General features: G+C 50.5%; 2 protein-coding genes across 2 annotated transcripts; one reads left to right on the forward strand and one right to left on the reverse strand.

Moving 5' to 3' along the window:
* The first annotated feature begins 5,032 nt into the window (after window positions 1-5,032).
* On the forward strand, window positions 5,033-7,673 carry LOC111141493 (TP53 target 5). Its single transcript, XM_022494092.1, has 4 exons — window positions 5,033-5,080; window positions 5,352-5,426; window positions 5,587-5,717; window positions 7,178-7,673. The coding sequence occupies exons 1-4, from the start codon at window positions 5,033-5,035 to the stop codon at window positions 7,671-7,673; spliced, it is 750 nt and encodes a 249-aa protein (XP_022349800.1).
* A 6,320-nt stretch (window positions 7,674-13,993) lies between these two features.
* On the reverse strand, window positions 13,994-18,720 carry LOC111141495 (SYS1, golgi trafficking protein). Its single transcript, XM_022494097.1, has 4 exons — window positions 18,555-18,720; window positions 18,102-18,341; window positions 16,418-16,485; window positions 13,994-15,246 (listed from the first exon to the last, which is right to left on the reverse strand). The coding sequence occupies exons 2-4, from the start codon at window positions 18,261-18,263 to the stop codon at window positions 15,006-15,008; spliced, it is 471 nt and encodes a 156-aa protein (XP_022349805.1). The 5' UTR covers window positions 18,264-18,341; window positions 18,555-18,720; the 3' UTR covers window positions 13,994-15,005.
* Between the last annotated feature and the right edge of the window lie 2,087 nt (window positions 18,721-20,807).

The following is a 20,807-nucleotide window of genomic DNA, read 5'->3' on the forward strand; positions in this document are numbered from 1 at the left end:
GCAGGAATAAAAAAAAAAAAAAAAAAAAAAAAAGAATGACTACTTTGGAAAGCTGTTTGGCAATTTCTTATTAAGTTAAACATACAATTACCATCTGATCCAGTAGTCCCACTCCTAGGTACTTACTCAAGCGAAATAAAACTTATATTCCCACATAAACCTGCACACAAGTGCTTTTGGTAACCTTATTCAAAACTGTAAAACACAGTCCAGATGCAATTCCATGATTAGGAAACACACAGTAGCGTACTCATTTCAGTAGTGAAATATTACTCAGCAATGAAAACAAACTACCGCCTGCTGAGATGTGCTTATCTGAGATGCGTTGTGTGAAGGGAAGGAATTCCAGATTCAAAAGGCTTTGCAGGGGTGCCTGGGTGGCTCAGTGGGTTAAAGCCTCTGCCTTTGGCTCAGGTCATGATCCCAGGGTGGTGGGATGGAGCCCTGCATCAGGCTCTCTGCTCAGCAGGGAGCCTGCTTCCTTTCTTCTCTCTCTGCCTGCTTCTCTGCCTACTTGTGATCTCTGTTGAATAAATAAATAAAAGCCTTAAAAAAAAAAAAGGCTCTGCACTGCAGGAGTCCATTTATATGATGGTCTGGAAAAGGCAAAGCTGTAGGGCCTGAAAATGCATCAGCTGTTTCCAGCGCCAGGAAAGGGGAAGGGGTTAATTGCAAAGAGATTGCACGGGGTGGGAGGGAACTTGAGGGGATTATAAAACATTCTGTATATTGATTGTGATGGTTTGCACTTGTCAAAACTCATGGAACTGTTCACTAAAAAGGACTAATTTTACTGAATTAGAAGATATCCCAATAAACCTGACTTCAAAGTTTCCAAAGCACAAACTATGAGAGGAAACAAGAGCGGGACCTCACACCCTGTGGATGGCTGCTATCTGAGGAAGAAGAAGGAGGAGGAAGAGGAAGGAGAGCAAGAAGAAGGAGGAGGAGGAGGAGAAGAAAGAAAAGAGGAAGTGGAGGAAGAAAATAAGTGTTGGTGAAGATGTGGAGAAACTGGAACCCTTGTGTTCTGTTGGCGGAAATGTACAATGGTGCAGCCGCTACAGAAAACAGCATGGCAATTCCTCAAAAAATTAAAAATAGAATCATCATATCATCCAGTTAGTTGTGGGTATATACCCAAAATAATTTAAAGCAGGGTCTTAAAGAGATATTCATATACCCATGTTCCTGGTAGCATTATTCACAATAGCCAAAAAAGGTAGACATAATCCAAGTGCCCATGGATAGATGAATAAACAAAATGTGGTATACAGTAGAATATTATTCTGCCTTAAAAAGGGAAGAAAATTCTGACACAGGCTATGACATGGATGGACCTCGAGGACACTGTGCTAAGTGAAATAAGCCAGACACAAACAGACAACTATTGTACGATTCCACTTACAAGGGTACTTAGAGCAGTCACATTCCTAGAGACAGAAAGCAGAAAGCTGACTTCCAGGGCCAGGAGATAGGGAGTCAATGTTTCATGGGTATTGAGCTTCAGTTTTGCAAGACGAAAATGAGTTCTGGAGATGGATGGTGGTGATGGTTGCGCAACAAAGAGACTGTGCTTAACTCTACCGAATTGTACACTTGAAAATGGTTAAGTCGGTAAATTTTAAGTTATGTGTATTTCACCACAACTAAGGAGAGAAAGAGTGGTGGTTTTCCACTCAAGAGCCTTGGAGTTGGTCCACAAGGCTGTGTGTCACTGGATAAGGCTCCCTCCCCACCAGTGGGTTTCCTGTGTAAATGGAAGGACCAGACAAGATGGAACATGGAAAATGGCTGTGGGAGTCTCTGCCGGAGTAGAGTCTGGGCATGGAGAACTCCCTGCCCAGGGGGTGAAATGCTCAGACAGACACCGATTCTGAGGGAGGTGAGCACGTGAGGGGAAAGCGCGGACTAGAACAGAGTGGCAGGGCCAGCAGGCCAGGCCCCCAGCACCAAATCTAGCCACTTTGCCTTGGCTGCCAGAGCCCTTCCAGGGGGGTCTCTGGAGCCTCAGGACAAACTCCAAGTCCCCTGGTGGGAAAGCCCCAAACAGTCAGCCACGGCACTCTGGGTCCCTTCTTTCTACTCTAGCAACATATAACTGTTCATAATCCTTTTCCACACCTATGTTTTCAAAATTCCCTCTTTTGAGAACATGCAGCCTAGCTCACATCCCTTTGTCCGGCCAACTTCCACTCCTTCATTCCTCGTTACCGTGTCTACGAAGACTTGTCCAACCTCCGTAGGCTGGTCTTCTGGAGTCCACCAGCCCCTGGGATTACCTTTGTCATTGGTAATGCTGTTTACTTCACTTTTTCAAAAAATCCTTATTGGGACCTACCAGGCTCTGGGGGTTTATCAACGAATAGAACAGACAAAACTGTCACTGGAAAGCCCATATTCTAGCGGTACCTCCCCCCGGGCCCATGAACTTCCTGAGAGGAAGCATGCTCTGCCTGCAATGTTGCTCTCCCGAGTGTGTAGCACACAGTGGGACCCCAGGACGTTGACACCTGGGCACTGAGTGGCCGTTGTAGAGGGCCTGGAGGCAGCCCACCAGAGTCCACGTGGTAAGGGCTGAACTCGTGCCGGCAAGAAGAGGAGCCAGGAGTAGTGGGTTGGACAGAAGGGAGAAGGAGAGAGGGAGTGTCCCCCACTCTTGAGTCACCTCCAGGTTTCTCCCCTGGGTCACAGAACGTTAACCTCCCCTGTTCACCCTAATAATAAAGGACACTGACATGGACAAAGATGTTCTGTAGCCTAGGGTTGGTCTGTCACCCCTAAAAGCCAGGGCTAAGCAGCCCCTATGCCTGCACACCCCCCTGCCCTAGAGGCAGTGTGGTGGAGAGTAGTTCTCGCTCCGCTGGGTATCGGACTGGCTGAACGACTGGGGGCTGGGAAGCTGTTTTCCACAGGCTCTTCTGGTTACCCATGCGGCCAGCTAGGCAGGTCCTTCAGAGCAGCCCTCCTCTGCCCCAGCCCTTCACCACAACCCCCTCTCCCCACCCTCATGTCCTGCTGCTTCCAGTCTGCCTTCAGGTCCCTGCTCAAATCTCATCTGGTTGGCGAATGCTGCCCATTCCACCCTTTTTAATAATAGCAAACCTTTTACTTTGCTCTCCCTCGGCCCTCTGCCCTGTTTATGTTTCTCCCCACACTTATTTCCCTCTGCCATGACAGTGGTGTGCTGGAACTGACTCATAAGGGCTTGTAAAAGCCTATTATGCTTCCACGAACTCCGCTGACCAGTCATTAAGCATAGAGATCATTAAGAATTAAATTATGCAAACTTAATTAAATTAATGATGTTAAAAACAAAGGTGAAAAATGCCCAAACTCATCACTTTCCAGTGATGCTTGCTACCTTTTGCTACTGTCTGTGTTCTTGAGAATCTTCCCATCTGTAGGACGACAGTGGATAGAATGGTAGGCTACTGTGCATTTCCATTCAACTGTGCATTCAGTGACATCACACTGGTAGCCTGAAATCAGCCCTGGTAGGAGTTTCTAACCCCAGAGACACAGGTACTTGCTATAAATCAGGTTTTATTATATTATTGATTGTCTACACCAGGGGTTGATCATGGGCCAAATCCACTCCAACTATTCTTGTAAATAAAGTTTTATTGCAACACAGCCATGCCTACTCATTTGCTAGCATCCGTGGCGGCTTTCACACTCCAGTAGCAGAGGGGAGCAGCTGTAATGATATGGTCTGCGAAGCCTGACATACTTATGATCTTGCCCTTTACAGAAGAAATTTGCTGACCCCTGGTCTAGCCTTAAGAAACAACGGAGGAGACATTAATAATGCAATTAAGTGTAAACACGTATGTCCCATCTGTAGCTAGTCCACTATAAACAGCGCACCGTGAAAAAAATCTGAGAAAATACACTTTCGGTATTTGAAAACTCTGATCCAATACAGCAGATGAGTCAATATGTCACCGATGAATGAGTGAAATTCGACCATTTTTATTCTTTCACTTTTGTACCTTCTTCTTCCTGTTTAGTGTAAGTGAAAATGTCAGCATTTATGTTGGAACTCCACTTGTTCATGCTCTGCAGCCATAGGTCGGTTATGGATGGGAGTTAGGCAAAATCCAAGAAAAGCATACTTTAAGAATGAACTGGAGTGCCTGGGTGGCTCAGTGAGTTAATCCTCTGCCTTCCGCTCAGGTCATGATCTCAAGGTCCTGGGATCGAACCCCACATCGGGCTCTCAGCTCGACGGAGAGCCTTCTTCACCTCTCTCTCTGCTTTCTGCTCTGCCTACTTGTGATCTTTCTGTCAAATAAATAAATAAAATCTTAAAAAAAAATGAATGAACTGGTTCTTTGGAATTTATAACAAAGAGTGTTGTAGAATTTTATTATTTTAGATTTCTATCAGTAAAATTCATAATAAACACACACACACACACACACACACACACACACATTTTGTTTCAGAGAGCCAAATGTAAAACAGTCACAAGCACACCCACTATTTTTTTTCCCCCACTAGAATGTACGTTCCTTGAAGGTAAGAACTGTCTTTTATTTCAGTGCTTAGAATAACAAATGTAGCAGGTGCACGGTCAACATATGACATGAGTGAACAGATGAGCATAGTTGGGAATGCCTGGTTTCATGTGTTGACGGCCAGACCTTAAATTTCCAGCTCCCTATGTGGCCTTGAGTAAATTATTTAAACTCTTTGAACCTTGGCTTGTTTATTTAAAAAGAGGAGATAATTCTCCTACCTCACAGGGAGGTGTTGATAGTGTATGCCTCTGTCTGGTACCTACTAGGTTTTTCCACAGATGGGAGTTTCCTCCTCACCCTCCACCCCTGCCACACACGTACTCCTTGGAGACCCAGCCCTGCTGCTGTCACAAATTTCAGTGATGTCACAGCTCCCCTAGCTGGAGGCTCCAGCAGAGCCACCCTGACGGCCAGCCTGAGTGCTGGCCCAACTTAGAGGGGCAGGGAGCAGGTGGTGCCTGGTACCAGTCTTGCTCCATCTGTCTTTGAGGTCTCACAGCCCCAGTATGAGTCCATCAGCAAAGAAGAGGCCCAAGAATAGAATGGTTTCCAAGGTTGGACTTAGGAGTGGACACAGAGGGGGCTAGACCACACGCAGAGCAGGGGCTATCCAGCCTGGGGTGGGGGGAGAGGAAGGAAGAGCTGAAGGGTGAAGGGAGGTCAGGAGAGTTAGAATGGTCTCCCCATTTCTGCCCCCAAACCAAGGTGACAAAACTCCCAAAGGTTGGTCAATCCATGCTCAGCCAAATGGAGAAGCACAGTAGAGGCGTTTGGGGTGGGGGGGATTTCTCCTACGTTCGCGCACTCTCTCCCTCTGTCTCTCAGATACAAGATGAAGAACCACAGGACAAGATACCACAACCTGTCAGCAAAGTAATCGGCCGGAACCGACTTAAGATGGTGAGGTGCCCCATTTTGGTCTGGGATTGCTAGGCTTGTAGTGACCCAGGAGTCACCAGGCCCAGCACGGAACTGAGTTGAGCCAAAGTCTAGGTGGGGTGTGGGAGGCCACCCCAAGAAAGCTGAAGCTTCTGTTTTCCTGGTTTCTCAACCCCGACAGGTATTAAAAAACTTGTCACTCTTGAAGCTGCTCAAGAGCTCGAACCCCCGGATCCAAGAACTGCATAACCTGGCCAAAAGGTGTTGGAATTCACTGCTCAGAGTTCCAAAGATCCTTGGGATCTCCACTGGGTGAGCTCGGCACACCCCTGGCCCCCAACATGGACCCAATGGCTATCTTCACTGGGAACAGGCATTGTCTATGCTGACAAATTTAGAAAACCTGACTTTGACCAGGGATCTATGATAAAGGATCTATTAGCCCCAGCTCACTGACGGGGAGCTGAGACTCAATAGAGGCAGTGACTTGTCCCAGCTAACTAAACCGGTAAGTGGCAGAGCTAGGATTTGAAGCCACTCCTGTGTGGTATCAGAGCTGTGATCCTAACCATCGTCACAATCATCCAATTATGGGACTAACCACTAACTGGGCACCACCCAAGCAAGAGGGGCCACTCCTCCTCCTCCTCCCCACCCTCAAATGCACACAACCCAGAGATTCACCTGCAGACCAGCCATCTTGCTAAGGCTCCACTTCCTCATAAAATATGTCAGAATATTAAGAAAGTTGATATTTATTATGCACCTGCTAAGTACCTCACAAGCATTTCCTGTCTAGTTAATTCTTCATAGCAGTCCTATTAGGTGAACAGAGATATCCCAGTCTGACAGATGAGGAAACAAACTAAAGCTTTGAGAAGTGAAATTTCTTGCCCCAGATCAGACAGGCGGTGAGAGGCATAGGCAAATTTGAACCCCGGGCTGTCGGTCTTGAAAGCTTGGGCTCACCAAGCCACTCTGCCCCTTCACTGCCTGCTACTTTGTGGGGCTGGTATGAGGGTCCCAGGCCAGATGCACTGCAGACATTCAGTGGTAGCAATTAACATCGGTACTGCCATTATGTTGAGCCTGAGTCTTCACACACTCAGCTAGGACAATGCTGCCACTTTATAGAGGACTTAGTCTATTACACACACCCTTGGGGCAAGTCTCCTAGCACTGGAAGGCTAACGCCCCCTCTCAGAGCTCCTCTCTCTGAGCTGGCCTCCTAGGCGCAGGCAGTCAGTTAACACTGGGCTGGACGGGTCAGGCCTCTCTCGTCCCATAGTTTTCCAAACTATTTAAAGCAGCAGACCCTCTCTTGGAGTATCTTTCCTCAGGCCTCAATTGTGTTGGGCAGAAAAGGATTCTACCCTCCCCCTGCCCTTCCCCAGGGTGGGGAGGGCATTTGAGAGGTCTCTTCCGAAACGCAAGGTTTCTTGGAGCACAGTTTGAAAACACTGGACTAGTTCACCCCATCAGCTGCAATCCAGAGAGGCAGAACCCTGGCCAGCAGCCCACACAGACGACATCTAGTCCTGGGTGTCCTAACCAGGGGTTACTGTCTCTCACCTCCCCAGCCTCTTCTGGCCTTTCTCCAGGCCTTAAAACCTCCCCTGCCTCCAGGTACAAGGCTTCTGGTGGTGAAGTTTCCTTTCTGGCCCTCTCTAGCTTTCTCCCCTGAGCTGGTCGCATAGCAACAGTCTCAGGGAGAGGCTGGAGGACCAGGGCCTTCATCCTGCTCTGCTGACTGCCTTCCTTCCCTGTGCCAGGAGCAGCAATGTCTGCGATAGAGTGGAACAAGGTAACGAAGAGCTCCAAGATGCTGGGTGCCCCAAGAACATACTGGAATCCAAGAAATCAGAGTCCACAGGGGAGCCCAAGGTGGGGCTGGGGGAGAAGAACAAAGCCCAGCAGTCACCCACAGCAGCGTGCCAGAGCAAGGCGCAGGTGGAGCCCGAGCTCCCCAGGACATCGAAGGATGATGGCCTGACCACTTGCCCTGGAGCTCAGGGGAGGCAATCACCCACTGGGGACCCTCCCATCGTCTTCCTGAAGACCTACCAGCATAGAACTCCCTCGGGGGACAAGCAGCAGCTGGAAGCAGCTGACCAGTGGATCTGGTTTGAGGGGTTGCCCACGCGAATCCACCTCCCAGGGCCCCGGGTGATGTGCAGACCGTCTGCCCTGCGCTGGGTCAAGCGCTGCTGTACCCGCTTCTGCTCTGCATCACTTGAGCTACCCATGTGCCATCTATACAGAGTGTGACAATACCACGGCCCGGCCAGGGTGAGACACGGGCCCCCGAGCCAGATGTGGAGCTGGGCCCCAGAGTCAGAGGCCCAGGATCCAGACTTCTGCGGGCTATGGCTATCTAGCAGTGCTAAGGGGACTCCCCTCCATGCCCACAGAGGGGGAAACCATGGATGGAGGCCGCACAGCAGAGTGGTAGCTAGGCTGGGGCCTCTCAAGACCCAAATAGGGGTTCTGGGTTTTGTTTTTTTTTTTTTTTTTTTGAGCCCTGCTGACCTCTTCTCATAACAGACATGGAGATAAGTGGGATAAGGGACAGGGGCAGGGAGGCAAGGATTATAATTTGGTTCTGAGGTGGGGTGTCTCCCTGTCTGGAGGCCTCAGGAGGGTCCATAATTGCTAAGGCTCAGAATCTCAGTCATGAGTCTGAGTAAAGGAATTCAGGGATTTCCAAATTCAGGGGAAGGCAGTCAAGTAGAGCTCTGCCATATCCCATCCCCTCTTAGACCAAATCACCACCCCACATTTGTTTCATTTATTTATGTTTCAAAGATTTACTCTGAACAAAAAGTTCTTTAGGGGGGAAGAAATAGAATAAGAAAGAAAACAAATTACTCCACCCTCCCATGAGAGAACCGAGGTCCCAAGAGAGGAAGGGATGGAGGGCTTGGGGGGTCCAGCTGAAAGGGAGGTTTCCCCTTCACAAAACCCAGATCTCCAACACGCTTGACCTCAGCAGGCCCTGGTCCCTGAGCCCTCTCCCCAGACGGCAGCGCCCCCTGGCGGCCTTCTTTGCTCCTAACACCGAGGTCTCTGTTCACAGGTGGCGCGACCTGGGACGGGAGCCAGACGTGTGAGGCGAAGGTGGAGTTGGCGCACTCATCCGAGCGGGAGGGATGGGCGGGCAAATTCACGAGTCTACAAATAAAATCTCCCATTGGGAACTGAGAAATACTACCGCCGCCTCTGCCTGTTTGGGACTGGAAAGGATGGAGGAAAGAGGCCCTCGACCGAGGTGGGGAGGGAAAGTGCATCACGATTTTAGGTTTCTTCCACCCCATTCCCAGGCCCCTCAGGTCAGCCTAGAACGTGGCACACAGAAACGAGCAAGCTGCACCACTCCCCACCCCTGCAAGCTGGCCTGCCGACGAGTGCACTCTATGCGGTCACAGAAGGGACTTTCTGGGTCATTGGTCAGGTACTTTCTGGGTGCCAGATGCTTCACAATGGCCCTGCAAGCCAACGAGATGACAGCCCGTGGCGCCGCGGAGGCAGAAGGGGACTTGGCCCACACGACGAGGAAGTGACGTGACGGCGCCAGAACTCCAATCTAGAACTGCGGGCTGCTCCCCATTCCATTTTCCGAAGAAAGGAAAACGGCACAAGAGCGCACCCATCCAGCCCATCATTCACGTGCATTGTACCCCGGTTACTACAGCGTCGGGTGTCAACAAATGGGTGTCAGCTGGGCCTCGAAATGTCAGGCCTAGTGTCAGGACTTGGGCTCTACAGCTCCCGTGGGACACGACACACCCAGCTCCCCAATCCCAAGGCCCGGTCGACCCCATTCAGTCGGGGTCGCCCTCAGTCGGCAGGAGACATAGCCCTGAACGTGCAGTTGGGAAGAGGGAAAGCCCAGGGAACCCGGGCTATCTGGGGATCTTCCCCTGAAGACAGGTGCGCGGAGTGGCGCCCTCAAGAAAGCAACGCAGCAACCAAGGGGCGCAGAGCCCTCCCGCGAAGACCCCAGGCGGTGGAGCAGATGCCTGGTGCCGGAGGGAGGAAGATGGCAGGGGTTTCCCCGAACCAGCCCGCCTGCACCCTTTTCCTCCCCGGAGCTCTCAGCTCTGAGACTGCGCCTCCCGGGCTGGCGGGGCCGGAAACGCACCGCGTTAGCCCTGGGCGGCGCTGCCACCCTGACCCTGCCTGCGCGGGGCCGCTCGCTGCCGCCCAGCCCCACTCCGCTCCGGTGCGCCTCCGCGCACCTCCCCCGCGCCACCGCCTCCCCGCAACCTCTACCCGGAGCTGTCTTGCGGCTCGGCTGGCACCCCGGGCCACCTCCTGGGTAGTTGCCGTTTCGGTTTCCTTGCTGGCCATCATCATTCCCACCCGTCTTCGGAAATCGCCCCACTCGCTCTTTCACCCCCAGCACCCACCATTCCATCAACCTCTGCGCGAACGTCAGTCTGCGCGCAATCAGGGCAGCGCGCGCCAACCAAAACACACCGGGCTGGCGACCCCCTGCACTAGTCTTCCTGGGAGCCCGCCCGGGGAGCCCGCCCGGGGAGCCCCAAGTGAGGACCTGAAAGGCGTGGGTAAGATTGGCAGCTTCCACTTTGCCGCAAAGGGAGCCAGAGTTGGGCCCAAGGACAGCAGTTGGATGGGCCCTGCCTGTGTGCTGAGGCTGGTGAGGCTGGGATCCCGGGTACCGCTGCGGGGAGGGACAAGGATGAAGGCAGCGGTGTGAATGACTCCCAGCAGTGCACTCTTTCTAGACTTACCCCAACCTGAGCTGGCGCTTGGGCCTCAACCTGTCTCCCACAGTCCCACAGCTGAGGTCCTCCCGTTACCACCTTCCCTGTGCTTGACTACTTCAAAGTGAGGCTCCTCTTCTGGGCTCAGTTAGATCCTGCTTTGGGCAGGAGTTTGCAACAGATCTCAGCCTTCAGAGGACACCACCTGCAGAAACGGCTCCCTACCAGTTAACGGGGGGAAATTTAAGTGTTTGATTCAGAGTGACTTTTAGAAGTCGTATGCGCTCTCTGAGCCTACTTCATCAGTTTATAAAATAGGGATACTAATATCCATTCCACAGGGCTTCGAGCAAATCAGGTTTGATGTAGGTTAAGCCAGTTTGTGCGACGTTCAAGAAATGTCTGTACTTTTTCTCTTGCCTTCTCCCGGCGCTATGCCCTGATAAAGCCCCTTGTTTCTCACTCATGAGCACCCGCCTAACTGCTCACCTTTACGGGAATTAGCTGCTTGTTAAAAAGCCAGTCTTATGTTCACATTTACAGCCTTTTGTTATAATGACATCTGGATTCCAGAGACTGTCCCTCTCCTATTCCGGATCACCTACCACGAAACATGATTGGAACGTGCAAGGATGAGGCTGTTGAGGCAGACAGGCCTAGCTTCTCATCAGCTGTGTGATGTTAGGGCAAGTTGTTTACTCCTAGTCTTCAGTTTCTTTGTGGACAAAATGGGAAAATAATGGTGTCTATCCCACTAGATTAAGTGCGAGCACACAGAAGTCACTCTGCAGTGGAAGGCACTTAGGAGCGCACGCAGTACTGGGTAGCTGCATCCCGATCGTGGGCAAACCTGTCCCCCGTCTGACAGCTGAGAACACTGAGGTTGGGGAGAAAAGTGTCTCTGTAAAACGAGGAGAGATGGGGCAGGGGTCCAGTAACTAGAACTGCCAAGATTTCTGGATCACTTCCTACACGCCATGCACCATGCTAAGTGCTTTACTCTTAGTATCTCACTGAATCTTCACAACACAGGGAACTGCTAGTTTATCCCCATTTTACAAACAAGGAAACCAAGGTTTCCTTGTCAAGCAGCTTATCTAAATCCTCACAGCTAGTAATGGGACCCAGGATTTAACCCTGCACTCCCTTGCAGCTCTCTCAAGTCCTATAGTCTCTGGGCCCAGCAACTCATTTATTTTTTTTTTTAAAGTAGGCACCACATCCAGGATGGAGCCCAAACAGGGCTTGAACTCATGACCCTGAGATCGAGACCTGAGCAGAGATCAAGAGTTGGACACTTAACCGGCCAAGTCACTCAAGTTCTCCACGCCCCCTACAATTCTTTGTTGGCCATAGAGTAGCAGGACAGGGATCCAAACTCTCAGCAACCCCTACCCATTCCTATCTCAACGTTGTTTTCACCACCACTTGCTACTTTCCTACAAAATATCCTCAAGCAAGGCTTTAATTCCCTCTACACAGAGGGCCTCTCTTGTGCCCTCAGTCTGCCCATACTGCACCTGCCCCTGAAGCTCTGTGCTCCTTGGGCTACAGATACAGGGAGGAGATCCATGTCTGTGCACGGACTGCCCCCCGGACCCGCTAGAGGAAGCTACTCTGATCTGGGAAGTCACTGAGCAGCCGAAGTGCTTCCAGGGGAGCATGTTTGAACTGTGCACCCGACAGGATTCATGCGGGCCTTCCCACCCCACCCCCTGGCATCGGCTGGCTGCGATCCCAGCCCCCATTTGGCTCTGATCCAGACAGGACTGCCTAGAACTGGGAGCTAGGGGCACCCTCTGAGCTAGACATCCCTTTCTCCTTTCCCATCTTCCCTCCGGGTCATAAACTATTCTGAGCACCAGCTATGCACTAGTCTCCCCCTCTCTCTCCAAATGGAACCTGAGGTAGTGGGGGCTAGGGGGTGGGGAATGAAAGGAAGTCCACGCTTCAGATACCCTAGAAAGTCAAGAGATACACCAACTCAGTGGCGGGGTAGAGCTAACGTTCCTTTATCCTTTGGAAATAAAACCATTTCCTACATTTATCTGTTCACTTGGGACTCTGTGGCCATATTTAATATAGTTATTAGTTCTTCTTGGAAAACTCAAGTATTTACAAAGCACTACATATCCTTTGTATTTAAAAAAAATAAATACAGTGGAAGGCAGAGGTGAAAGGTGAAAGACTAAAACTGTAGAACTTGCACATCCTTTAATGTTTTCAGAATGAGTTTGTTAGAACCAGAACCCAAATCCTGGGTCTGACAGTTCCTAACACATAACCTGGGGCAAATGCCTTCGTTTCCACATCTGTAAGATACAGATGACATTTCTTACTTCTGAGGGTTGCTGTGAGGATGAAGAAAACAGCACGTAACACACTTGGCCCGCTGCTGGACATCTATTAAGCACAGCTATTTATTACTAAAAATGACAAACAGGGGCCCTTGGGTGGTGCTGCCAGTTGGGCATCAGACTCTTGCTTTCAGCTTCGGTTGTGATCTCAGGGTCATGAGATCGAGCCCCACATCGGGTTCCCTGCTCAGCAGAGTCTGCTTGGAATTCTCTCTCCCTAAAATAAATAAATACTTTAATAGTATATACATTAAAAAATAAAATAAATAAAATGACAAACATGTCCCTGCCACTGTCCAGTTCTCTCTGGAACTTGCCTCTAGACACTGCTTTTATTGTTATTTTAGAAAATCACAACAATTTTGGGCCAGCTGGGTGGCTCAGTCAGTTAAATGTCTGCCTTCAGCTCAGGTCATGATCCCGGGGTTCTGGGATTGAGCGCCACATTGGGTTCCCTGCTCAGTGAGGAATCTGCTGCTCCCTCTGCCTCTCCACCTGGCTTATGCTCTCTCCCTCTCTCAAATAGATAAAATTTTTTAAAAAAATAATTTCATTAAGGTCACACATTTTTCACTCCTAACTGTCACCCGGCTCTGTCACTCTATTGTTGGAGGGGAAAAGTTGGCTCCCCTGACTTCTGGCAGTTTCTAAAAACCAAATTACCACTCAAGGGGCAAAGTTTGTCATTACAGAAGATATGCAGAACAGGCACAAGTCTCTGAAGGAAACTCCCAAAGATGTGTGCCAACACAGCTGGAGCAACCAGCCCCCAGCTGACTAAGGGAGACAACAGCCACATGACCTGTGCTCTGGTGACCTTCCCCAAAAAACGTTAGCCACATGCCTTTATGGTTTGTGGTGTCTAGGGGAAATCCACCAACCCAGGGGAAGTCACCTCAGTTGGCCTTATCTGCTAGACTGTGCAGCCAGGATTCAAGCCCCATTAACAAGCTGCTTCCTTCCAGCTTGGCCAGAGCACTGAGTTACTGTAGTGCCTCAACCTAGCACCCTCCCTGTCTCCCACAAACATGTTCACTCATTAACCTTCACCCTGTCAGCCTCACCTCCCTACTCTGCAGTGCTGGAAGCCAGGAAGCTAGAATGGCTTCGTGGGCAGAGAGCAAAACTCATCTGTGAAGTCTTAACACTGCAAAGCTGAAAGCTGACCACGCTCTTGGCAGACTCCAGACGACCCGAAGAGGAACACTGATGGTTTCAGTACAGAAGTGGGTCTAGACCAAGTGTGTTCCACTGGACACACTGAGAAATCACTGGCTAGAAAAAGGAAACTCAGTCATGGCAGCTCACCCAAGGCAGAGCAGAGGTGGCCGTAGATGGAGGGGTAGGACAGGAATTCCCCACACTTCGTATTTTAACCAAATGGAAGAACAATCTGGGGTCTAGAAGAGGAGGAGGTGGCCTAATCATTCTTTATAGCTACCCTGTCTGGCTGTGCAGGTATCTCACCGGCCCAGCCACAGCAGTACAAAGTAAGCACAGGCAGAACCATGGAAAATACTGTATTTATGTACACAGGAGGGACAGCTGCAAGCCCCTCACAGAGGACATGCCACCCTAAACAGAAATCTTAGCAGCAAACTCCTATTTACCTCAGCACTATCAGCACAACCCAAGTTGGAAGGCTGGGCTTCCTGTCTCTGGGCACGCATCATACCCTTCCCACTTCAGAATTCCCAGGAAGGCAGGAAAAAGGAACTATTGCCAGAAGTGAGGTCCGGTGGGAGCTGGGGTGCCTAGTCATTCCTAGAGAAGAGGCAGTGACTCTGTCATGAAGGGTGGACCAGGAGCGATGCTGGGCCTCTTCTCTGGGTCCTGTGGCCTGCTCTGTCCAAAGCTGGCAGCAGGTGGGGACCCGGTAGAGAGAACTGGAAGAAAGTTAGTCATGGGTTCATAGATGTGTGCACACATGCGTATAGCAGGACACAAGTTGTGCATTTTCCTTGTGCTTGATGCCTCCATCTGCTGTCCTCTCCCCGACCGCAGCCTAATACTTTGTACCTCTGTCTCTTTCTGTGGCTATGGATCCAGAAACCGAATGTTTCTCCGAACAGAATAGCTGCAGTTCAGCAACATGGCAAAGGTTAACAGCTGTCCCGGGAAGGTAAGACAGATGACTAGAAGAGTGGTTTGCTCCAATCAGATATCCTTGATTTGGTTCTTTTTTTAAAATAACAGGCTGGTGACAGGTATGGTGGCTCAAGAATGACATGGTTCCAATTCTGTTATTACCCTGACAGAGGTCCCCTTGCTGACCTCCCAGACAGCCAGGCTTCAGCAGACAGAGGCCATTCTTGCAGCTGTGGTCCTGACTGCTACCTGCCTTCTTGACGGGGCCTCACTATCTCTCCCACACCAACAGAGACTTCACATTTCCAGGGTTCTCCTCAGACATGGGCTGGACCTCGTCTGGAGGATCTGAGCAGCCCAAGGTGTTGGGGGAGGTGGGGTGGGAGGGTGGGGCCAAGTGCCCAGCCAGGTGTCCAAAGGACCCAATTCTAGACATTGGATTTAGGGGCTGAGTTGAGGGGGATCTCCTTGAGCTCCGTCCGCATGCACAGGTACTCCCCGATGACAGCCATGAGTGCAATGCACACGGCTTGGACCAGCCACCAGGTCAGCGCCGAGGGGAAACGGGAGCTGTAGAACCAGCAGCCCAGGAGGTGAAAGAAATGGACAGTGACAGTGAAATCCAGACACTGCTTCCCTCGCCGGATGAAGTACAGCAAGCCCAGGGCACTGTGGGGAGAGGACAGCAGTGAGTTACCACTGGGTTGTCCTGGCCTTAGATCATCTGGGGAGTAGAGACAACCAAGATAACAGCCTAGTGGTCAGAGGGAAGCAAGAGAAGTGCGAAGCAAGGGTTACATTGTTAGACGCCTAGAGGGGCTGGCAGGTAATGCCAGGAGGGAAACCAGGCTGGGTAGAAGAAAAACAGAAGTAGAAGCTTCATGAGAAATAGTAACTGTCCCTCAGGGGAATCCTAGGGACTGTGGGGACTGTGGCACCCTGAAGCGTACAGGGGCCACTGCAAGTGGGGACAACAAGCTACTTGCAGCTGGACAAATCCTCATGTTGGAAGGTTGGCCTGGAATCAAATGATCTTCCCATTTTTCAAAAGAAGCCAGAAATCTGGATTTTATATATAAAACATCCTGACTTTCAACTAAATGGAAAAATATTTTAAACACTATTTGTGGGATGCCAAACAGAACATATCCAGGAGCCAAATCCAGGTCATAGTCAGCCCACCCATTTTCAATCCCCAGTGTAAGGCCAAGAACAGTAATGTGCAAGGTACTGTTCCAAGTACTTCCCATGAATGAATTCATTCAACCCTTACAACTATGAGACGGGTAATATCATTTGCCTCATTTTACTGATGAGGAAATTGGGGACTAGTGGGAAAGCTGAGATTCAAAGCCAAGTGAGTCCACCTTCAGAAGCTGAGATCTTAATCGCTATGCCACACTGCCTCTCAAGGGGCAGGCAATGGTCACAAGTGGCCTTCAATGTTACCCAGTCAAAGCTCTCAGGTGTACTGACGAGGAGCCCGAGGCCTAGAGAGGAGGGAAGTAATTTGGCCAATGGCACACGGACCAAGAACAGAACTGACTTCTCCTGACTACCGGTCCAATCCCTTCCTCACCTCGTTCCACAACAGGGAAGTGATCTGAGATGGAAGCTATCCCACAGGCAGCATGCAGAGCGATGTAAGAGCTTTCCAGCTAAAGCAAAATCATAATGGAAGGAGCCCTATAATGAAGCCAGTCCCAGAACTGGCCTTTGCCACCCAATTTAGTCCACCACTCCCCAGGAACAAGTGCCAGCCTGTCTCATGTCCGAATTTAGGAAGTTAGTTCCAGTGCTAGGACCCCAAAAGCTGGAAAGCAAAACTGGTGATACTCACCAGGTGAGGGCGTTGAGGATGAAGGACATCATGGAGAGCCGGCCTGGAGGGGTGGAAAAGCCCAGGATCTGAGGGGGAATCACAAATGGAAATATGCTGGAAAAGTGACTTGGCTTGGCAGAGCTCCAGGCTCCAGGACCTCCTAGGGAAAATGCATTCTTCCCACATCACAGAAGACAACAGGGCCCTGCATCTGTATGGCAGTCTATTTCCAACAAGGTGCTTTCACAGACACCCACTTTGGTATCTCGTTTGACCCCAAACAGCAGCCAAGAAGAGACTTACAAAGGAAAAGCAAAAGTTCAGAGATGTTAAGTAATTTGCCCAAAGTGATTCAGTAAGTAAACGGCAAGAGTAAGGACTAAGACGGGGTTTGGCAAACTGAGGCCCCACCAGTCAGACACGTAGTTTTGTAAAAACGGTGTTACAGAAACGCTACCACACCTATTTGCTTAGTACTGTCTCTGGCTACTTTTGCACTGCAGTGGGGGGGTCCAGTAGTTGTGACCTAAAACCTTTACTATCTTGTCCTTCAAGGTCCACCAACCCCTGCTCTAGAATCCAGGTTGTGTGCATGAGATGGCTCTTCAACAACGCCCAGGACTCCCAAAGGCCATTCCCAGGAGGACAGAGGCTTCTAATAGGCTACTACTGGGCACCCAGTGTGTGTGCAACTTCCACCACTCTCAAGACAATACTACTGAATACCAAACATCTGCCCATCACCGTAAGCTTACAAAGACCTCAGACTTCGATAATCTCCCGTTATCCTCACAACAGCCTCGCAAAGCTATCGTTAACATTACTGTTACCCCTTTTCGGATAATACCTTGCCCAAGCGCCACACAGAGAACAGCAGCAGGAGCAAAGATTGCATTCCCGATCTCCCAATCTCCTGGCCCCGAGAGCTGTGCTCATTACCATACACCACAGCTGCCTCTCAAATGCAACCATTTCCTAGCCCTCCATTACTTGATAAAGCACTTTCACCTTCCTAGATACCTCCGGGGTCTCTGGGCCTCATAACATTGCGCTGAGAATTATTCCACCCAGTTTCCGGGAAAGAAAACAGGCTCAGAAAGGTGAAGCAATTTGCCCAAATCCCCATGGTTGGTATATTTAGACTAGATGGGATGCTGAACCTTTCTGAATCCAAAGTACAGGCTCTTTGTATTGCAATCCATGAGCTCTGCCATGCTTTTGCAGACAGGAACACGTCGGTTCAGAGGGGACAGCACTTGCCCCACATCACACAGGTAGTAAGAGTTATTTAAACTGAGGCCCGATTCCAAAGTCTAGGCTGTTTCCATAATACCTCCATGAATGCTCTTTCATCCTCCCTCTCTTCAATTTGGCACCTGAGAATCTGCAGCCAGGGAAGTGAAGTCACTTTCTCAGAGTGTCAGAAAGGAGATGCATCACGTTGCCTGGAATGTAGGACTGTTCCTTAGGATATCCAGGCCCTTTCCTCTGTACTAATAATCTGCCTTTGTTCTCAGTGCTTTCATTTTCCTGGATGGGGCACCTGAGGCTCAGAAAGAAGAGGTCCCTTTCCCTGGGTCACAGAGTGAGATGGTGGTCCAGCCACGTCTAGATCCCGGGGTCGGGGGGGGGAGCGGTGTCGGACCCACAAAGCACACCCCAAGAGGCCGAGACTCAGACCGCGCCGTCCTGGTGACCCTACCTCGGCGTCGAACATCTGGTCCAGCGAGGGGCTGCTGCGCACCAGCCCATCCACCAGCGCCAGCCACAGGCCCAGCGAGCCGTAATAGACGGTCTGCATGAGGACGATCTGCGACAGGATCAACAACGGGTCCCACACGTAGCTACGGAACTGGCCTGCCATGCCGGCCCTCGGGGCCCGGCCGCCACCCGGGGCCTGGGTCAGCGCTGCCGCGCCATGGGCCCAGGGCCGCCCTGGCACCTGCGAGGACACACGCCGGGCCTCAGCCAGCAGGCCGTCACCATAGCAACACCGCCCCGCCCGGGAGGAGGGACAGGGACTGAAGGGGCGAGCCCATTCCGGGAGGGGGGGTAAGGGCGGGGCGGACAGACCCATTCCCAGAGTGAGGGAAAATCCTGCCCATTCCAGCTGCTCGGGCCCGCCCTTCCGCAGGCTCCTTCGGGGCTCACTCACCGGTGACCGACTCGAGGGTCGAAGTGTCCGAGCGCGGCCCAGCCTCACCGGCTGGTTCCCCAAACAGCGCTGACAGACAGGACCATGGAGGAGAAGCCCTACCGGCCTAGAGAGGCAAAGGTCCAACGACGACGGCGGCAGCAGCGGCGACGGCGTAGGAAGGAAGCGTTTCCGGGGACGGCGGTGGAGGGGGCGGAGCTAGAGTGCGCAGGCGTAGTGGGTGCAATCTTTGGCCCAGCCAACTACACCGGTGTACGGCCGCCGGGAAGGGAAGTTTGCACATGCGCAAAATGAAGGGTGAAGGCGGACGGAAGTGAGGCACAAGAGAGGTAGAGCTTGCGTGCCCCCTATAGGGGAATCTTGAAGAAAAGCGGGGCAACCTGGAGAGTAGTAGGGAGAGGATAGGCAAGAGCCAGGTAAAGAAGTTTAGGAATTAATGAGTCTCTAAATATAGGTTCTATTTTCTTTCTCCTAGTAAGAGTCCGGGATAACTTTAAATGAACCTGCTGCTGGGTGCCAGGAAGGTTTGGACACGTATGACTGGGACAATCCCTGCCCTCTGACACAACCTGATTATTAGGAGGCAATGTAGTGGGTGCTTTATAACATAGGTATCCATTTATATTTATATATACATATATATTCAAAATAGAAAAAAGGACAGGTTCTGAAGTCATACCTGGAAGCACATTCTGACCCTGCCTGCCACCGTAACTGTTTTCTCTCCACCTTCTCCTCTGAGTTCACAGAGTGTACGCAGTCAGTAAATATTTGCTGAATGAGTCAAAACAGAAAGAGTAACAGCAAATTGATGAATCACTTTATTCCTGTCCCAGCCGACCCAAACCCCTCAACTTCATTGAGCCTAGATCCCCCTTCTCCAGAATGGAAAGAAGGGAAGTAACTGATTCCGGGGAAAGAATGTGGGTTTTAGAGCCAGCTCTATGAGCTGCGTGACTAGCAAGCCACTTCCTTCTTAAACCCCAGCTTCCCTGATTACGAAATGAGGAGTTAGACAGCATTAACGTTTGCCAACATTCAGTCTACCCTCTACTAATTAGTTCCCCATTAAAAAACTTATCAAAGATACATGTAACTGCCAATCAGAACTCTGAACATCATGTGATAATCATATTTATCACCTTGAGTTGATACTATTCCAGACAAAAGTAAAGAAAAGTGAGACTATATCAAGAGTAAGTATGTGGTTTCCCTTATCGTTTAGAAATACCATAAACAGTTCACTTGAATTCCAGTTTGGAAGTCCTTAAGACCCAAAGATTTGAGGTGCTTTCCAGCTCAACCATTCTTTAAGGCGCCTCAATTTGGATCAACAAAAATATATTCAAATCCCTTTAGTCCACTGATGACCCATTTTCTGAGAAAACATCTTCTGTTTATCAAATACATACGTGATCTTGTTTAATCCTCACAATCCGAGAAAGTGGGTATTACCCATCTTTTTTAAAGGTGAAGAAACAGAGACCTAGAAAGGAAGTGTGACTCTACGTAGGTAAGGCAGCTCCTAAGAAATTGAGCAGGGATTTGAACCCAAGACACCACACTCCAAAACCCAAATAACCATCCCCAAAGGGGGGGGGGGGGGGTGCAAAATAAGTGGTGGAGTAAGGAGAAAAAGTGCTTGAGAGGTTTGACTCAGTTCCCGCAAGCAGCTTGGTCTTTCAGGTTTGGGAATGTTTGGCTCCTCCTGAGTCAGGCTCCGCCTCGCATCACAGCTGGGCCCTCTCCACCCATCACCTCCCACAGACGGAAAGCCCTCCCTAGCCATTCTCTGGCAATGGAAAATGCAGGTAGCCTGAGGTGTTAGGGCACTGAATAGCTGGGGTCTGACGTCATTCCTGGAGCCTAGAGCTTGCCTTGGGAAAGCCCCGTGGGCCTGCAGGACAGCCTGTTGCAGTTTCCTTTTACCTGTAGGATTTCAGCTCTTGAATTCCATCTTTCCAAGCTTGGGAAATGGAGCACCATTCCCTGTCTTAATCTGGGTTACAACAAGGAAACCAAGAGCTGGGGAAAACCACAGTAACTCCCTTAGCCAAACTCCTTGGCCCATTTTGAGAATCTGACCACAGGAAGCCTAGAGAAGAAGAATGATCACAAAGCCTGAACTAGGGCCCCAGTGACCTGTCATAAGACCTTGGGCAAGACCCGTCTTAGTATGCCAAAGTATAAAATGATGGAGGAGAACTGGACTCCAACTTCCAAATGCAGTCCCTGGCCTTGTGCTATCTGAAT

Source organism: Enhydra lutris, unplaced genomic scaffold, assembly GCF_002288905.1.
Source record: "Enhydra lutris kenyoni isolate GAN:26980312 unplaced genomic scaffold, ASM228890v2 scaffoldscaffold6, whole genome shotgun sequence".
NCBI classification, from domain to species: Eukaryota; Metazoa; Chordata; class Mammalia; order Carnivora; family Mustelidae; genus Enhydra; species Enhydra lutris.

Excerpts from the sequence above, each read along its gene's own strand:
- LOC111141493 (XM_022494092.1), top strand. The coding sequence starts at position 5,033 with ATGAGTCCATCAGCAAAGAAGAGGCCCAAGAATAGAATGGTTTCCAAG. Across the intron at positions 5,081-5,351 it reads AGAATAGAATGGTTTCCAAG|ATACAAGATGAAGAACCACA; the intron begins GTTGGACTTAGG and ends TCTGTCTCTCAG. Across the intron at positions 5,718-7,177 it reads ATCCTTGGGATCTCCACTGG|GAGCAGCAATGTCTGCGATA; the intron begins GTGAGCTCGGCA and ends TCCCTGTGCCAG.
- LOC111141495 (XM_022494097.1), bottom strand. The coding sequence starts at position 18,263 with ATGGCAGGCCAGTTCCGTAGCTACGTGTGGGACCCGTTGTTGATCCTG. Across the intron at positions 16,486-18,101 it reads ACCAGATGTTCGACGCCGAG|ATCCTGGGCTTTTCCACCCC; the intron begins GTAGGGTCACCA and ends ATTCCCCCTCAG. Across the intron at positions 15,247-16,417 it reads ATCCTCAACGCCCTCACCTG|TGCCCTGGGCTTGCTGTACT; the intron begins GTGAGTATCACC and ends CTCTCCCCACAG.